Source organism: Pteropus medius, unplaced genomic scaffold, assembly GCF_902729225.1.
Source record: "Pteropus medius unplaced genomic scaffold, Ma_sr-lr_union100, whole genome shotgun sequence".
NCBI lineage: Eukaryota > Metazoa > Chordata > Mammalia > Chiroptera > Pteropodidae > Pteropus > Pteropus medius.
In genome coordinates, this window is record NW_024354875.1 from 32,135,056 (window position 1) to 32,154,679 (window position 19,624).

A 19,624-nucleotide genomic window follows, 5' to 3' on the forward strand; every position below is an offset into this window, starting at 1 on the left:
CTGCTGATGAGACTATAAAATGGTCCATCCACGTCAAAGAACTGGCAGTGTCTTTTAAATTGAACATATATTTACCCTATTCCACTCTTAAATATTCACCCAGGAAAAATGAAAGCATATGTTGACAAAAAGATTTGTACAAGAATGTTTACGACAGCCTTATTTATAATAGAAAGAAAACTGGAAACAACCCAAATGTCCATCAACAGAAAAATGAATAAGCAAATTGGGGTCGACTCATACAAGTGAATAATGCTCAGTAAAATTAAAAACAAAAAACATAAAACAAACGAAAAAACAGTTATTGACACACACACAAAAACAAGGATGACTTTTGAAAACATATAAGCGAAAGAGGCCAACAATGAAGGAATGCATTATGTATGATTCCATTTATGTGAAATCCGAGAAGAAACAAAATTGGTGACAGAAATCAGAACAGTGGTTGCCTGGGGGAAGGGAAGAGTGATTAACTGGAAAAAGGCATGAATGAATTTTCTGTGGTGAAATGTTCTGTATCTTTTTGTGAGTGGTGATTTAATGGGTATATACAATTGTTAAAACCCATTGAGCTAACATCTAAGATCTGTTCTTTTTGGTATGTTAATTAGACCTAAATAAATTAACATATATATTCAGATATATGTTAAATCTTTATTGTATATACATACATATAATAAAAAGGAAAGAAAGAAAAGCCACTACAAAGTCGAATGGGCTTATCTATATTTTGATACATGGAGAAAGCTCTGGTTTGATTCCCCAAGAGAGCACTATAAAATAAAAAGAATTGGCCTTAAAATAAAAACATGTGGGCTCACATGAAACCTGCAGCATATATTAATTGTGTGATTTGGGGTGAGAGAGTTAGCCTTTCTGAGCTGCTGTTTCTCATCTACCTATTTCACAGGAGGTGACAACAGTGCATATTAAAGTACTTTGAAAAATTTGACATTAAAGTATTATTCTTATCCACAACAGATATTGTAATTAACACTCAATTATATTTATGTCTGATATGGACATGTAATATGTGTATACATATATGTTATTTATACATATATAAAGAAAGACTTTCTAATAGAAAAATAAAAACATAAAGCCCAACAATGGCTTACCTATGAGAATTGGAAAAAATTTAAAACCTATTATTACATATATACTAAACATATAGCATCCATAACAGATACTTACTGAATAACCACACACACACACACACACACACACTCTTATCCTATCCCCACCTAAAGAGGCTCAAGCAATTATTAAACATAAAGTGCAATTTATAGACCTTACGACAAAAACAACTTATGTTAGCACATCTGAATTATGATAAGTTCTGAACTAGTAGGTCTTTCTTGGGAAGGTTTTGATATAGATATAAAACAAGAGTTTGGTGAATGTTCACAATGAAAATTTAAAATTTGAAAATGCACACTGTTTATATCTCTGTTCCTAAAGGTTACATTCTATTTCTAAGGTGAGAAGTTCTGCTGTGATTCCCTGTGATTTCTCTTAGAAAGTGAGAGCTTCTTGCATTTCCAATCAGAAAGTCAGAGTCAACAAAACTTTCATCTGGATTAAAAAAGAATGTGTGTGTGTGTGTGTGTGTGTGTGTGTGTGTGTGTGTACACATATACACATGCACATAAACATGTATAGAAAAACATTAGAAGAAAATATACCAAAATGGTGACAATGAAAAATAAAACTGTCATTTGATAATACCTCTGGTCAAGACAGAAGACCCTAAAAAATTAGGGTTAAAAAATTCTATGAAAGATCAGAGAACTAAATGTAAGAGCTATAACTGTAACTCTTGGAAGAAAAAAGAGGTATAAATTGTCATGATTTTAGATTAGGCTATAATTTCTTAGATATAACACCAAAAACTCAAATAACAAAAGAAAATATAAATAAATTGGATTTCATTAAAATCAAAGTCCAATTATTCAAAGGATACAGGCAAGAAAGTGAAAAATATTTGAAAATCACATATATGACATGGGACTTTAAATATATAAAGAACTTCTATAACTCAATAATAAAAGACAAACCACCTAATTTAGAAAATAGGCATAGATTCTGAATAGATTTCTCCAAAGCAGATATACAAATGCCATATTCATGAAAAGATGCTCAACACTGTCAGTCATTATACCACAATAAGATACCACTTCACACCCACTAGGATGACTATAATGAAAAGGCAGACAATAACAAGTATTGGCAAAGATGTGGAGAAACCAGAACGCTCATACATTGCTAATAAGAATGTAAAATGGTGCATCCGCTTTGGAAAACAGTCTGGCAGTTCCTCAAAATACTAATTAGAGTTACCTTATGACCCACCAAGTCATAATACCCAAAAAGTGGAAACAACCCAAATGTTCAACAACTGATGAACATATAAAAAAAATATGGTATAACTATATAATGGAATGTTATTCAGCAATAAAAAGGCCTGAAGTACCAATACATAAGAAAACATGGGTGAAACTTGAAAACATTATGCTAAGTGAAAGAAGCCAGACACAAAAAGCTACACATTGTATGCCTGCATTTATATGAAGTGTCCAGAACTGGCAAGTCTATAGACATGGAAAGTAGTGATTGTCTAAAGCTTGGCCAGGAGGCAGGCAGGGAAGATTGGAGGACAAATAGATAAAGGGTACCAGGTTTCTTTTCGGGGCAATACAAATCTTCTAAAGTTGATTGTGGTGACAGTTGTATAACTGAATATATTAGAAACTGCTGAATTGTACACTTTAAATGGGGGAATTGTAGGGTATGTGAATTATACTTCAATAAAGCTGGTATTTTAAAAAGTTTCCTGAAACATAGTGGGAATTCAATGAATAAGAGAATTAATAAAAGAATGATGAATAGAAACACATACTAAATATGAAAGAATATAGATTTAGAGACAGAAGCAGTTTAAATCTCAATATTTTCACTTAATAAGTGCTGGATTCCACTGAGCTTTAAGTTTCTTCAATTCTAGCTGGGGATAATAATGAGATAATGCTTATGAAGAGTTTAGTCCAGTATAAGATGCTCAGGTAATGGTAGCTATTATGATGAATTATCATCATAAACATATATTTTCTTTGGTGATATACAGAAATGAGAAAATCACGATAAAGAATTCTACTATCAAATTACCACAGTGGAGTACGATTAGATTTAAGATTAACTTTTATAAACTGGTGGGAATGATCAGGAACTACCCTTTTTCTGAGATATAAATGCATAGGAAGAAGCCCTAAACCCTGCATAGGAAGAAACTCTAAATCCTTCTCAGCCTTGACAGCTTGTTGAATGAGAAGAAATAAATGAAAGAATGAATGAATGGAAACATACCAAATATGAATGAGTATGGATTTAGAGACAGAAGTGGTTTGAATCTCAACTCTGCAATTTACTAAGTGGTGGATCTCACTGAGATTTTATTTTTTTCAACCCTAGTTGGAAATAACAATGAGACAATGTCTATAAAATGTTCAGCCCACTAGGAAAAATCCCTACTGTTCATTAGCAATCTAGCAGATTAGAGCTACATTAAAAGCGAAAATCGGTGTCAATGATAGAAATATTTTAGTTGAGTGGTAGATTCATGGATACTCATTATTACTTTATATCTATGTAGTGTGTATTCTTTTACATGTATCAAATATCACATATATTAAAAAACAGATCATAAGACAAACATCAAAAAACACATAATGCCTAAGGACTGGATATTGTTATTTTTGGTCACATCATGATCTAGTCAAAGCATACCATTTTTTCCTAAAGGGCAGCATAGTCATTTTCATAGCAGAATTTCCCTTCTACATATAGGGAACTCAAGGCCCAGTTACTAGCTGGTCCTTCTGCTAGAGAAAAAAATACAATAAAGCTCGCACCGATGCTCAGTTTGAGCCATTTCTTTTAAATTAAACACTAAGTTATATTGGGTACCTCTTTAAAATTGAGTGGTTTTTGGAGGAGCGCAGCACTCTTTTCACCTGGTGGCACTGACAGCATTTAAACACCCACAGGGACACTATAAGTTATAACATCACCACTACCTGGGATGATCAGGCTCACAGGCAGCCACTCTTCCCAGTGTTTATCTGGTGGCTGCATACCAGGTTTCATTCAGTAAAGGGAATACTCCTATATTCCACAGTGCCTGATAATCTATAAAGAAGCTCATCCTTTTCTTTTAAGCCTTTATTTTCTGTTGAAATACATAGACTTTTGGGAGAAGTAGCAGATTATGCTTTAACAATCATTTACATTGTAGTGTGATTGAATTCATCAGTAGAAACTCAATCATTGCACATTTTCTTTCACCCTTGAATGAAGAGACTTAGAGGGAAAAGAAAAGAGAAAACATTTGAGGTGAAGACAACTTAATCATTCTGCCTAGAGCCCAACCTGACTATCTTCCATGCTACCAATTTCTGGCTAGACAATCCAGCAAAGCTTCCGGAAATTAGTCATAATTAACGAAGAGATTTAGACTGTCAGCACAACCCTCAAGGTACTTCAATAAAAATTCCCTAAGTTCAAACCTAGAAACGACATCCACAGCTAGGACCAATAAATGAACCAAATATCTGATTACGGTTTAACCACTTTGGTCACATGTCAGAAATGGGAACAGGTCAGTTTCATGAGCAAAAACCTCTAGATGTCACAAATAGAAACAGAAATAATTAGCTGCATGGACTAGAAAGAGCATGATTCAAGAGAGTCCCAGCAAATGTACACCTGTGTTGTGGCAAAACTGAGTTAGGAAACTTCTTAACCAAACTAAAACTAAAAGCATTGAGAAAAAGAATATTTATGATTTGCAAAGTTTCTCTCATTAGAAGAGAAACAATTATAGCATTTAATGAGGGTAAAGGAAAAAGAGAAACTACATTTTTGCTAATCTGCCTAAGTGAAAGTCTTATTCTATGTTCATCATTTGTGCTTCACGAAAGAAAAGTCAGCCAAAGAAGTGAATTTTATTCCTGAGAATGCACTTAGGTATGCATGCAGGCATACAAGCAAACACACCTATACACACCTACACACACACACACACACACCCACCCACCAAGCCACCAAGCCACCTCTTCCACAAGAACTTTGGTTGTAGAAAGGTGAGGACCCAGGTATGTGCCAGGCTGACAAATCTCATCAAGGAGAATCCAGAGCAGCCTCCCTCTCTGACCCTCGGGGCATCTCCGAATTAAAAGCTGCAAAGGTCAGGACCTCATCACCTCAGGTTCCACAAGCAACTGAGGAGAGTTTAGCCAAGACTGTCAGCCAATTCAAATGGAAATTATTAAGGGTTTCGGGGACAGAATGGACTAAACAAGTCTTAAACAAATCACATATTACCAAACATGAAATGAACAACACAAATTGAGTTGAGCTGCAAACTTAGATTTGAGAATTGGTCTAAATCCGATGTCGTGCTCACACTTTAAAGATAGAAACTTTTGTGCTCTAAGTAAATATAATCTGAATCTCTGCGTTCAGAGTTGTCAATAGCCTCAATATAGTTATGGTTGTTTGCTATATCCTCTGGTTCCTAAAAAGGGAAAATTATAATTATACCACGCAACAGATTACTCAGTCCTACATCTAAAATATAATGGCCCAATTAATCAGTCATCTTACACTTATAAGTTCTAATCAATATCAATGTATGGTAACTCTATCCATTACTCTATTTTTTGTGATATTTAAGAAGAATCAGAATTAGAACTTTAAAAAGTGTGGAAGGTAATGCTTCAGGAGCTTCTTAGAGACCAAGCTGACAAAAATACTACTTCTTTTCTGCACTTAAAACCAGTTTAGATTATGCAATGAAATTTAATAGTCATTCCATATGATCACTGAGAAACTCTGCTCAGAAATCTCTTGAGTTCAGATGAAATTTCACTCAGATATTTTATATAATGTGCAAGAAAGTTAAAGAAAAATATCTGCCACAAGAAATGCCCAGTATTAATACGTACACAACCTCCAGCAAGGATTTCTGCGAAAAGTGGAATGGAGCCATCTCTTCCAGTAAATTTGTCCCGAACAAAATCATTAACCTAATCAGAAAGACAACATCAGTTAACCAGAATTTCCTCTCCTAACTAGCGTATTATTGATTTTCCAAATCAGCAAAATATTTGTCTCATGATAAAATTAAAAATTATCAAACATCTATATATAAATTTAAAATGTTACAAATGCCTTGATAGCATGTCAGTCTCAACAGCATCAGTTTTAATTTAGGCTTAACAATAATCTAAACAAATGGTATAAGTTTAATGAGAAACTTACAGTCAGTTTAATGGCCTTTTCTGGAGCAACCCCTATAAGCTGTGGTATCAGACCTAAGTAAATGGAGAGAATTATTAGCAATATGGGTTACCAGACATGAATATGCAAGCTCAACAAGAAATGGTTTCCCCATATCATTTAACCATAAAACACTTTAGGGTTTTTATTAAAATGGGAAAAAGGGATTGTTCGAAAACTCCATATATGTATGTAATCATTATTTACATCAGATATAATGTTATGTTTTCTTGAAGCTTTAAATCCTTTTCTTAAGCATGCTTCCTTTAAGGCCTAGTTATCTAACACCTTCCAAAAAGTATATGAGGAAGGAATGGAGCCCATGATCTTCTCTACTCCTGTAACGCTGCAAATAACAAAGTAACCAAATTCCCTCCTTGTACAACGGACAACATACAAACATACACAAACACTTGAGAGAAGCCAATGTTGTATGTTTGGAAAAGCTCTGCAAAGTGTGCTGTTAAGTAGACCCAGATTTTGCCACAAATGATGCTACCTAGGGAGCAGCATACAGTGGCTCCGTCATTGCAGAATACCAACTCCTATAAATTTTCTTTAGAGAAGCCCAGAATTCAGTATTCATTTATTTAAAAGGAAGCCAAAACTGCAAAGAAAAATGAGATTTTAAGTATCATCTAATGGATAACTTCTACAAGCAGAAACATATGCCTATTGTTCTTGTTTACTAATATATGTCAAACTTAAGACAGTTCAAAAGAATCCTCTTAAAACAAAAGAAATCATTATTGTTAGAAAATTAAATTTCCCATGCTGGCTACAAACTGGAAAAGAAAAAATATATAAACAATTCAACATCTGTAGATATTCATAGGGCTCAGCTTTCTAAAGCATACGATTATCCGAATTGTTAGCATACATTTTTCGCATACATTTTTTAAAGATGCTAACAATAAACATTTTATATCCTTTAAATCGCCCAGCCAAGGGGTAGTTATGTATGTGTTTGCACGCTCACTGCTGTTCCTAAGCCTACTTTGAGGACACTGCTGAGTGATTTTCTGTGAGTTGAGAGCCAGCAAGTAATCGTACATACAGGCTACTGTCAGTCAAACTGAATTATCAATGACAAACACAAATGTGCACACACCTTTAATGGGTAGCAGACTGATGTAAAGGAAGAAATCAGCAGATGGCAGTCTTAACTTTCTAACCCTCATGATTATCAGGCCCTATTACTTTTAGTCTAACTCCCATACAACCATGTCAGCATGTGTATTTGTTTTACAACTTGCCTCAGTGAGGCTCATGGAATTTTAATAAAGTACTGATTTATGTCATTTTATCATTGTTGCCTACAAAGAAATTTAGGCTAATCTATCAACAATTTCATCAATCATCTGACAGAATAATGGACCAGTTCTAAGCAATATATGACAATCTCAATAATCATAGTGTTCACGTACAGGATTTTTACAATCTTCTCCCTAATACAACAGTCTCTCATTTAAAGGACTGATTTTATCAGCTCACATCCCAGATAAAGCTAACAACCTTCTGCCTCCCTGCCCCACAACTTGCTACATCTGACCTATTTAATTAACATGACATCACTCGCAAATGAGTAAGCAGCCATCCATTGAGAGGCTAAACTGTGCAGCAGTATGCATCTAGTTCCTTCAATAGAGGATATTCTCTTTATAAGTATACCAAGGAGGAAGAAAGGTCATAGTTCAACAACAGCAACAAAAAAAGTCAAAGGAAAAAAAACAACTTTTAGTGCCACCACTCAACCCTCAAATTCCCTATTATATAAAATCTAGTATGCAGGATTTAATATAGTTTGAAGCAAGCATTCTCACGCAGAGTTCTGGATTCCTGACAATGCGCACCTCTTCCATGGAGTACCTGCTGTACAGCTAGAGTTTAGACAGCCTAGAGTTTTGAATATTTGAGCAAAATTAATTGCATTCATGCTCAGGAGAAAAGTATTTGAGCCTAATTTGACTTTTGGAACCACTCTCTTCTCTTATTCTACATCTAATGCCAAAAACAAACATCCTCATGAACCTTTCCTTCGAATCTAAGTGTATCAGAGCTACATTTTTCATGGAATGTCTGTATATGATGCTAACCAGAGGTGTTTTTTTCTCCTATCCATGAGCATAAAGCTTTGTTCAGGCCCAGCCTCTCTTTCCAAGGAAGAGGTTCTAAGCCGAATAGTTCAAGAGAGCTCAGAATGAGCTAGGGATTAATGAGACTCTGTGTGCAAACAAACAAGTACAGTAAATTACATAAATGCCCTAGACTTAAGCATGTAGAGAGTATTTTCAAAGAATTCCAAGTGGCGCCCAAAGGGATTAAAAAATTAATCTTCCTCCCAAAGGAAACCCTAAATTCTAATGTGAAAACATGTACATGAAAGTCATTCCCTCTCCAAAGAGAACAAGTTCCTACAAAGCCAATGGGGGTGGGGAGAAATCTGCATGGGGCTGCTGCTTCTGAGGCCGACAGCACTGTGCTCAGCCTCGGGTTGGCGGTAACATTTCCTGCGAAAGAAAATCGCTCTGCTTTCACTCAGTGCCTCTGAACTCAGGTAAAGAAGGAACAAGAACGAGACTTTGAGCCAAAAGGTTTTCTTTCCTTTTTGGTTAAATTTCACATGACTCACTGGGAAAGATTCATGAATGGTCTCCCTTGGAAGGGACAAGACATTGAATATTTCTCAGTTGAAGCAAGTGGACAGAGGGTAAACTCACCTTCAAGTGGCAGCCTGGCTTCTATTTCACAGAGAAAAAGTGTATTTCTCCTCTCTAATTCTTTGGGAAAAGAAGCTATTTCTCAGCTCTCATCATTGTCTTCCACCTGCAGACATGTGCCTTAGTTTGTAAGAATACGGTGACCACAGACCCATGTTAGGACAAAGGTAGGATTTAGATTCCAAGAAATATAAATAGCAGGAAGAAGAAATGTTGCAAACTAAAATTGCTAATTACCAAGTGAGAATATAAAGAGGGAAACAAGCAATGAGAAAGTAAAAGAGAAACAGCCCTAGTCTGACTCGGCAGGCTACACATTGATTTTCATAGTGAAAGAGTTAAAATCTGCTGCTCGTGAGATAAAATCTCTAACTTTAGCAACTGAGATTTGCTTACTCACCTCGGTAGAGTCCAAAGAAGCCCTCATAACGCAAGACTTTCTTAAAACAGTCAAAGCTGTTTTTGTACATCAGCTCCCCCACAACAGAGCCAGTACCACGCTGGTTTTGCATGCGCGTCTTCACCAGATCTATAGGATATACTGCAGTGGCTCCCACAGCTACAAATAAAACAATTTTTAGACTTAAAAGAAAACACAATTAAATGGAGAATCTGTAAGGACAACAAATCTCATCTCAAAGGACTAGAGAATAAAACAGTATCTTTCCTCACAAAAAAGACCTTACGTTATTTTTCCTTCTCCCATACACAGCTGAAGGATGACAGGCTAGCAGCCACTGGGATCCATAAATACAGCTGCTTCAAAGAACGACTATAGTGGATTTTCAAGTCATCACCAATATTAGATAATCAACGCTCAATTTTCTATAACATTAAACTATTATACATATTTCCTCATATTTTTCATTAAATGCCTAAATATACTAGTAATCCCTTAAAATGACCACACACACACACACACACACAAGCTATAATTTAAAATTTTAATTTACCAAAACATTTTGGTAAATGAATCTTAGTTACAACCATAATATTAGAACTAAATCTCAATAAGACCTTATCTCTATGAACAGAATTTGGTTTTCAAAAACAAACCAAAAAAAACAAAAAACAAACAAAAAAAGGCCAGGCTTTAAATTTCTCAGGGACTGAAAATTTATAACATGAACTAGAGTATTAATGTCAACTGTTGAAAACCAAAAAATGCTTTGCAGCGTCTAAAATTGAGACTGAAAAAAAATAATGGTTTCATCAGTTCAGGCTTGTTTTAAAAATCGTTAAGTATTTTAATCACACCTGCTAGGTTCTTCTCAACAAAGCAATTTCAGATTCTACACTTTTTCTATGGAGAGATTTAAGCAAAAAAAGTCCTGAATTTTGCCCAGGAGCCGGGAAGGGAGGTTCATTTTAACAAACTACAAATCTAGGTATTCTTCAACCAGTAAAAAGGGAGAAGGAAAAAATACAAGCAGAAAAGCAAAGGTGAATCATTTTGAGAGGCAGTTTTATTTAATAAGGTTCTAGAATTTGTACTCCAAATCTTGATTCTCTACCTGCCCTCACCCTCAACACCATAAACACAGTCTTATTCTCCATTTCTTTGTATTAGCTCTAACCGGTATAATTAAGGTGACTGCAGCACTGTATCCAAGACTTTCATATTGACAGAGATTTTGCCCTAAAGACAGACTGGAGCCAGAGGCGCTATCGCCATGCTATGACAAGTCCTCTGATTATGGGTAAAAAAATAAAAAATGCTTCAGAAAGCCCCATGACCACGACCCATGGAAACAATGAACTGCACCTTTGTTGATCTGTCCTTGTCTAGTGAGATAATATGACGTGAACACAAGCTTGAAACAGCACATGGACATCTCACTCACCTCCAGCAACTGAACCCAGAGTGAATCTGTAAGCAGACTCGGCAATCTGGAGCCACACAGGCCTGCCTAAACCGTGAGATTGCTGCAGGATAGAAACATGTAAAAATTTTTGGAAAAGCATACAGCAAATGAAAAAGCTACAATGGCTATTTTAATTTTTTTAAATGGATATCTCTATTATTGACATTGAAAATTTTGACACAGTCAGCCAAATGGACACAGTAATATTTTTCCTTTTTACAAAACATACTGCCTGTTATCTGCCTGGAGACCCTCACTATCATGTTACAGAAGTGAATTAACATTTCAGGTATAAAATCTTTCCCTCTTCTTTAACCAACTTAAAATTTAAAAATCTTTGTAAAATATACAAAAACTATTTTGATTTCTAGATCAGAGAATATTGATCATAATCTACCATTTCTAATAACTGAAGGTCATCATATTGATATTTCCATCAGCTCTTGCATCAAATCTAATGCAGCTGATTGTGCTATCCTCCCATGCCTGACAGCCATTACTTTTTTTTTTAAGTATATAAGTATAGTTGGTATACAATCTTATATTAGTTCTATTAGTTTCAGGTGTACAGTATAGTGATTCAACATTTAAATACCTTAAAATGTGATCTCTCCACTAATTCTAGTAATCATTTGTCACCATGTAAACTTACCACAGTCCCCTTTTCACCCATTCCCACACCCTACTCCCTTCTGGTAAGCATCTCTTAGGTCTGTTTCTATGAGTCTATTTTTGTTTTGTTTTGTTTGTTTTATTTTGTTTTTAGATTCCACTATAAGTGAAACCATATGGTATTTGTCTTTCTCTTTAAGACTTATTTTACGTAGCATAATACTTTCTAGATCCATCCATGTTTCCCCAAATGGTAAGATTTCATTCTTTATTGCTGTATAATATTCTACTATATATACACACATCTTTTTTTTTTTTTAATTTTATTATTAGTTTCAAGTATACAGCACATTGGTTAGATATTTAGTTTATAAAAGATCCTCCTGATTGCTCTTTCTCTCCTCTGGCTCTACACCTCACCATTACATTAATGCTAACTACATTCCCCATGCCGTGCTCCCCATCCCTGTGACCATCTATAGACTACTCATTTGTACTTTTTTAACCCTTTACCCCTCTCTCCCAGCCCCCCAACCCCTTCCCTCTGGCCATCACCAGATTGTCCTCTGTATTTGTGGGTCTGTTTTCGATTAGTTCTTTTTGTTCCTTAGATTCTGCATGTAAGTGAAACCATGTGGTATTGATCTTTCTGTCTTTCACTCAGCATAACAACCTCTAGGCCCATCAATGTCACTGCAAATGGTAGGATTTAATTTTTTTAATGTCTGAGTAATATTCCATCGTATATATGAACCATAATTTCTTTATCCAATTGTCTGTTGATGGCCATTTAGGTCGCTTCCATATCTTGGCTATTGTAAATAGTGCTGCCATGAACATAGAGGTGCTTAGAGCTTTATGAATTATTGTTTTGGTTTTCTTTGGATAAATACCCAGAAGTGCACTTGCTGGGTCAAAAAGTATATCCATTTTTAATTTTTTGAGAAACCTTCAGACTGTTTTCCATAGAGGCTACACCAGTGTGCAGTCCTACCAACAGTGCAAAGTGTTCCCTTTTCTCCACATCCTTACCAACACATGTTGTTTATTGACTTGATAACAGTCATTGTGACTGGTGTGAGGTGGTGTCTCATTGTTGTTCTGATTTGAATTTCCCTGATAATTAGTGATGTGGAGCATCTTTTCATATGTCTGTTGGCCATCTGTCTTCTTTGGAAAAATGTCTTTTCATGTCCTCTGTCCATTTTTTGGTTGGATTGTTTAATTTTTTTTTTTGTTACTGAGCAGCTATTATTTCTTTTACCAACAGCTATCTAGTTTGATTTTGCTGCCTCTCATCTATTAGGGCTGGAGAAATCACATAACTAGGATTGTTAGAATTATATGTAAAGCAAGGTCAAGTCATTTCTTTTGGACTAAAGTGAAAAACTTTAATAACTACTCTTTCAAGGGCTCAGAGTCTTATTTCTGGCCCTGCAGCTCAACCATTGAGGTTATGGCTAGGTACGTGCAGTATTTCTGACCCATGCTATTGGGTATTTGCTCTCCTAGCCATTCCCCAACTCTATCTATACAAAGAAAACACCTGAAGGGCTTTAAAAAATAAATCACTGGGGTCTGGGGCATATATATTTTTTAAAAGCTTCAAATCATTCTGCTATGTCGCTAGGTTGAGAACCACTGTTTTAACCACATTTATGATTCTAACATAAAATCTACTATGATGCTGAAGCAACAGGGAAAATCCTTGTGATTCAGAATGTTATTTCATAAGTATTCTACAGCATAAAGAATCTAAAATAATTTGTTTATATTAGTGTGTCAATCTTGTTCTTTAAATTTTTCATTAAGAAAATAGTTATATGAACAATCTAAAGTGAAGGAAAAAATATTGCTTTATCATATTGAAAATATTAACTTGAAATGACCTTTTAAAAAACAGCATAATAGAAAATTTACATATTTTCATTAGAATAATTTAATGGAAATGGATCCATGCCTAAAATCTAAAATAAAGAAAGCTAATCTACTCTGATTTGTTTTCCTCTGTATAATCTCTTCATAGCTCAATTAACCAAGCTAAATATGGCAAAGCCAGATATTTACAAACAATGTGAAAAGCAGCCTACAAAAAATTTTTATTTACCTTCTTGTATTCTAAATTTTGTACCACAATAAGCATCATTTCTGTTTTAACCATAGCATCTGATATCTAAATATTTAACGTCTGATTGTGATCTCTGTAGGCAGAGATCTTTTTAAAAACTCATTATGCTTGCCATCGTATTATGGTTCAATAAATTCTATAGTGAAAAAGAAAATAAATAATGTTTGATAAAAAGTCAAAATAAAACCATTAGAAAATCTAAGAATTCGTAAAACACCATTACTTCAAATAATATCACTACATATTTTATAAATCTCAACTATACCAATATACCAACTTTACTATAACCCAATTAAGTGAAAGCATACATCTATTGTATCCAAAACCAAATATAATACATGGAAGAAACCATCATTAAAAAGGTAGAAAATTACACATAGTAGGACATAATTATGATCTTATAGGAAATACATTTTTTCCTATCAAGTTAGCCCAAGCAACCATATAGTCATCCACTATGTTTGATTTATATGCTATAACAAGCGTGAGCAATTAATTTTTATGTGAAACCTAATAGGGAAGACAGTAGAATATTTAATAAAACCTTGAATACAAGCTTAATTTTGTTTCATTCACAGAATAGCAAACAATGTGCCATCCAAAAAGATAATTACTTTTTGTTCTAGTTATTACTATAATAATAATACTAATTTTAGACTGTTTAGAGATTTGCTATATCCCAAAGGGTAAAAGTATATTACCAAGCACTCAGGACCTATGCCCAAATACAGCCCACAGGGGTCTGGTGTTTTTCAATTTTCTATAAATAAAATCCCTTGTGAGACCATGCTGACACTCAGAAATTTCTACGCATAGTGAGACCATATGTACTATTTTGTCAGTCAGTTCACTGTACATACAAAGGCAAGATAGCCATACTATGGAAGGGACAGGCGACTTGCCAAAGGTCTCACTGTGAGATGGGGAATAAGCAGAGCATTGGTCCTGGTCACCCCACTGCACTCTCCATCATTCTTTAAGTCAACAGTCTCCAAAAACTGCTCGTGATCGAATGCTCCTGCCAGGCAGGCAAAGATTTAAGTAGATAAACCCAATAAATGACTTCATTTATAAATTATATGCATGTTCCACTGTACTAATTACATAATATATAATTATATGTTTATACATAATTATACATCTATTTATGTAATTATATATTTATATAATATTTATAAATTTAAGTAATACATATAAAATCACATATTACATATTTCAAATATATACAAAAGCATAAGTTATAAAAGAATGGGATGAAATAATTTTTTATATTTTATTTTTCATTTATTAATTCAAAACCTTTTGGTATCACTTTAAAGTATTATATTGACTAAATACACTTCAGTTAGTTTTTAAATGTTGACAACACTAGTGAGGCTAATATTCTGTTTCAAAGACAAAGATGAAAACAAACACAATCTGTATCTTCAAGGTAAACATGATGTTTAACATCACATATTTTGAAATTTCAGATATAATATTTTGACTTAGATTTAAAAATATTTTAAAATCAATGTGGCTGTTATGCTACCTATTAAACACATAACATATATGTTTTTAACCTCTGAAAACATGCAAATAAAACTTTTTTCCAAAATTAGAATTTCTCAATCTCAAAACTAGGTAAAAACAAACCTCATTCCATTATAAATTATTTTCCAACATGTCTCCTTTCAAAAGAATATGTTGAATTAAAGCTCACAGAATAAAAGGGTTATGATCTCAAACAAGAGTCAAGTAACCACTAATTCCTTTATTTATGCAAAAGGTTTCTCCTGTGTTCAACCACACATTTTCTTTATACTCTCCTCCTTTAAAGAATGTTTATAAGCCCTACAAAATCCAATGAAAACTGAAGGATTATAGTGTGCTTTAATTCTTAGCTAAAAACATCTCTAACTATAAATACTCAAAAGCCTTTTGAAAGAAATGTTGCCTCTGCCCTTATTAAATCGCATTTATTTCAAAAAAAAAAAGAAAAATACAATATACGGTTACTAAGGATTTTTCTTTTTTTAAGCTCAGCTATCACTATAACTTACAGTTCACTTGTATTCAAGTATGTAGATTAATGTAATTAATGCTATGGATTTCACTTCATGAATATTCATAAGTAGAATGCCACTGTAGCTGTCATCCCTATTAATGAGTGTGTACTAAATTTTTAGCATTTAGGCTGAAAGAAAATACTCAGCACTAAGATCACCTACCGTGAGCAAATGTGCCAAAGGAAAAGGCACTCTTCCCCTTAGGTTTATGATTATGATCATGAAGATGATATTTAACAAGATTAATTAAGTGTTTTTCAAAGCAAAATAAGAGCTGAGCATCTTAAATGATTTTTAACCTGCTCCCTAAGCATATGTGTATGATAAGAAATGACTTAAGATCTCATTTGGAGAAGAGAAAGTTCTTTTGCTTTTGTTGTTAAATGTACCTCATTCTATAAAGGAGAATTAGATAAGGCAGGATCGTGTCAGTTAACAAGTCAAGCAACCTGCCCAAACCAAGCTGCTTCCTGTAGTATGCCAATCCCATAAAGAGAACTGTCTCCTCTAAATGGCACACTATCAATGGATAGGAGAAAAGGAAAGAAAAGCCTGTCTTCTCCATACTGAGCACAGAATGGAAAAAAAGGATAGATTTCATATCAATTAAAATATATGATTACGATGGCAAAAATGAGGCTAGGGAAAATAAAACAAAATCTTTTGTCTGCAAATCACATCCATAAATTTAATACACCTGGATTTGAATTAAATATTCTTGGCCTTACGAAACAAGGTTAAAACCCAAAGACCACAGTCTAGGAGGTGGAGATAATATAAAAAAAAATTTTTTTCCCCCTAATGCTAACCAATATATAATTTTCTTTCAGTAAAAAGGGAGTTAAATTGTGTTAAAGACTGTAATAAGTCTTTAAATCAAACCATTTAAATAAAGTAAATGGCTAAGAAATAAAACTAATATATAAACCCAATTTTTCCCTTTTGAGAACAGTCTTCCATTTATGGTAAAACTATCATGGGTGACAAAGGTAAAAGTTCCAAAACAAAGAACTAGTAAGTGTATTGTAATGTTTTCTTTTTACTCATGAATCCAAAGTTCAAAGACAGTCCATGAATATGCAAATTACACAAAAGAGTATTTCGAAGTCCTGTGTCTAGGGAATGCTGCATATGAAATAGAAAAATCATTGTACTAATGTTTTGGCAGAACCCAACACAGTTTATATTCCAAAAGTTCTTTGTGTGAGTGGTCTGTAGCTTGAATACGATTTCCCACAAAAACAAAACTTTTTAAAAAGTAGGTAAATGCCCAGGCAGGTCCATCATAGATCATTTATGCCAAACAGTTGAAAAATTGATATACAATAAGAAGTTTGTTTACTCACGCTCACAAAGAACCAAAATCAGCCTTTAACCTGGTTTTAGCCTACAAAATACTTCATGCTTCAAAAACGTCACATCCTCTTCTACCTGCAACTTACCTCTTTTTATTTAACTCACTCTCCCCAAATGAAAGTTTCCACTTTTCTCACTGGTCATCTCTATACCACAACATATTTACCTATCCTACTGTTAATGAATATTGGACTATTGTTTCCATTTTTCTTTTCTTTTTTTCTTTTTTTTTTTTTTTTTGCTATTACAAATAATACTGCTATGTATATTCTTGTATGTGTCTTTTAATCAACACATGCACACATTCCTGTTAGGGACTATACCCAGGAGAGAAAATGTCAGGTCACAGAGTATGCATCTCTACAACCGTAGTTGACAGTGCCAAATCGTTTCCAAAGCTGTGATGCTAGCAGTTTATGGCAGTTACCATTCCTCCACCCCTGAACAACACCCGCCACTGTCAAGAGTATAATTTTGATTTAATGAACAAAAGTTCTTAAATTGAATGAAGTTAAACTTATCAATCTTTTTCTTTATGACAAGCATTTTGTACCATGTTTATCAAAACCTTGCTTATTCTAGATCATGACTTTAATCTCCTGTTATCTTCTCTAAGCTTTAATCTTTCACATTCAGAATATTCCAACTGGAATAGATTTTTGTGTATGATGTGAGGCAGGAATTTTTTTCCATTAGAATATCTATCAATTAGATTTTTAAAAATGTAACAGAATTTCAGCCAGCGCACAAAATTTTTGAAGTAATACAATCGCGATAAAGAAAAAAATATAAAGATATAATTCTTCCTTACTTCCCATCCCCTTCTACCTAAAGAAAGAAAGTAGATAAGGGTGGATGAAGGAGTTGTGTCATACATATTTCTGAGCCCAACTTAGAGTTTGCTCAGATAGGCTTCTCATATTCAACAACTGTTAACAACAGCGGTTAACATTTACTGCATGCTTAGTAGGTGCCAGGCCTAATGTAAGTGCATTATCTTATGTAATAACCCTATCAGATGGATTATTCCTCTAGTTAAAGAGGAAACCGAGAAAGGAAGGAATTTACATAATCAGTGCCCAAGTTCTGAATCTCTGCCTCTCGCAACTTCTGAACTCATAGATTCTCTATCATGCACATGTGTTTTCATAACAACTTTCATAGAATGAGATAACAACAAAACATACCATCCTTCCTAATTTACATCTAAGTTTTAAGTAGATTCCTACAGGAGAACATTCTACTTATGAAATGTAAATATGTATTCCTGGTTCAATAATATAGTAAAAATTGTAAGAGAATCAAAAATGTCAGGTGCCAACGAAAGGTGACAAATCATCTTTGAATCTGCCTACAAGAAAATTTACACCACTAGCAGAATTACATCACCTTCCTTAGGATTAAGAAAGATGAGGGATGTAGACTTAGGGCTCCAAAGGCTACATAAACAACTTTCAGACACAACTTGTAGGAAAATTGCTAGGGGCAAGAGAAGTAGGTAAAATGAAAAAGAGAAACAGAAAGGCTAAGAAAGAAGGAAATGAGTTGGGACTTTTAAATTCATTACATTGTCTTTAATAAGCTAAATGAAATATTCCCCAATTATAAATGTAAGGACATCCCCAGGGAAAGCTATATTAATAGACATGTAACACTGAAAAATAGATCCTTTTGAAATGTAATTTTTCAAACTTCGACAGCAAATTTTTATAAATGTAAACTACAAAATATGAAATTTAATTCAACAACAGCTCTTTTAACTTTTTCAGTGTCTCGAATATTTAATAATTTCATTAAATTTTTATTATAAATCAATTAATTGGAATAAATCCATCTATTTTTAGAGGGTCTGAGGACTTATAATGGAAGTAAACTTTGACAGACAGGTAATATTTTTTTGCTCCTAAAGAAGCTAAATTGCAATGGGTTACAGATATATTTTAATCTTCTGGAAGCTTTATTACACACCAAGCAAAGTATTAACATAAGATACAGATATAAAAGCAATATTTTAATTTACTTAGCAGATTATACAAATTATTGTTTATTACATAAAGTAAAACTGGAAATTCTAATTAGTTGCAGAGGTAGAATCATCATTCCAGCAAGGTCTAGTAGAAGAAAGATTTCCTACCGAAACTTCCCAAGTGAACCATACTTGTATGTCTTAATCTTTTACTAGCACATTTGGCTTTTTCACCAGGGTGGCAACAATGAATAAAAAGCAGACTCAGGCTCTTTCTGTAGCATGCCCTTTACGTTTTTGTTCTCTCTTTGTCTCCTCTTTTCTTTCCCCCTCTCTCCTTGCCCTCCCCATGGCTCCTAGCCTCATGGGGCATCACAGTCTCCTAAAGAATCATGATGGACTCAGGTTTCATGTCTATTAGAGCAGGGAAATAGGAGGACAAGGACTAACCCTCCTAATCCTCACTCCCCACACAAAGCTATGTTGACCATTACTACAAGTGAGACTTCCTCCAAGTGCTACAGAAGTGCTACAGAAGGAGGGGTCTCAGTGTAAAACAAGATTTTAAAAAAATGTGCCATTGCACTCTGCAA

At 34.1% G+C, this 19,624-nt stretch overlaps 1 protein-coding gene across 2 annotated transcripts in view; it reads right to left on the bottom strand.

Annotated features, from left to right (window-relative positions):
- SLC25A12 (solute carrier family 25 member 12) overlaps positions 1-19,624 on the bottom strand; it is a 75,735-nt gene that overhangs the window by 13,340 nt on the left and 42,771 nt on the right. For both annotated transcript variants that reach the window (XM_039855934.1, XM_039855935.1), the window contains 4 exons: positions 10,901-10,982; positions 9,457-9,615; positions 6,319-6,371; positions 6,003-6,083 (listed from right to left, as the gene is read on the bottom strand). In XM_039855934.1, the coding sequence (XP_039711868.1) occupies positions 6,003-6,083; positions 6,319-6,371; positions 9,457-9,615; positions 10,901-10,982 (375 nt within the window). The remainder of the gene's footprint in view (positions 1-6,002; positions 6,084-6,318; positions 6,372-9,456; positions 9,616-10,900; positions 10,983-19,624) is intronic.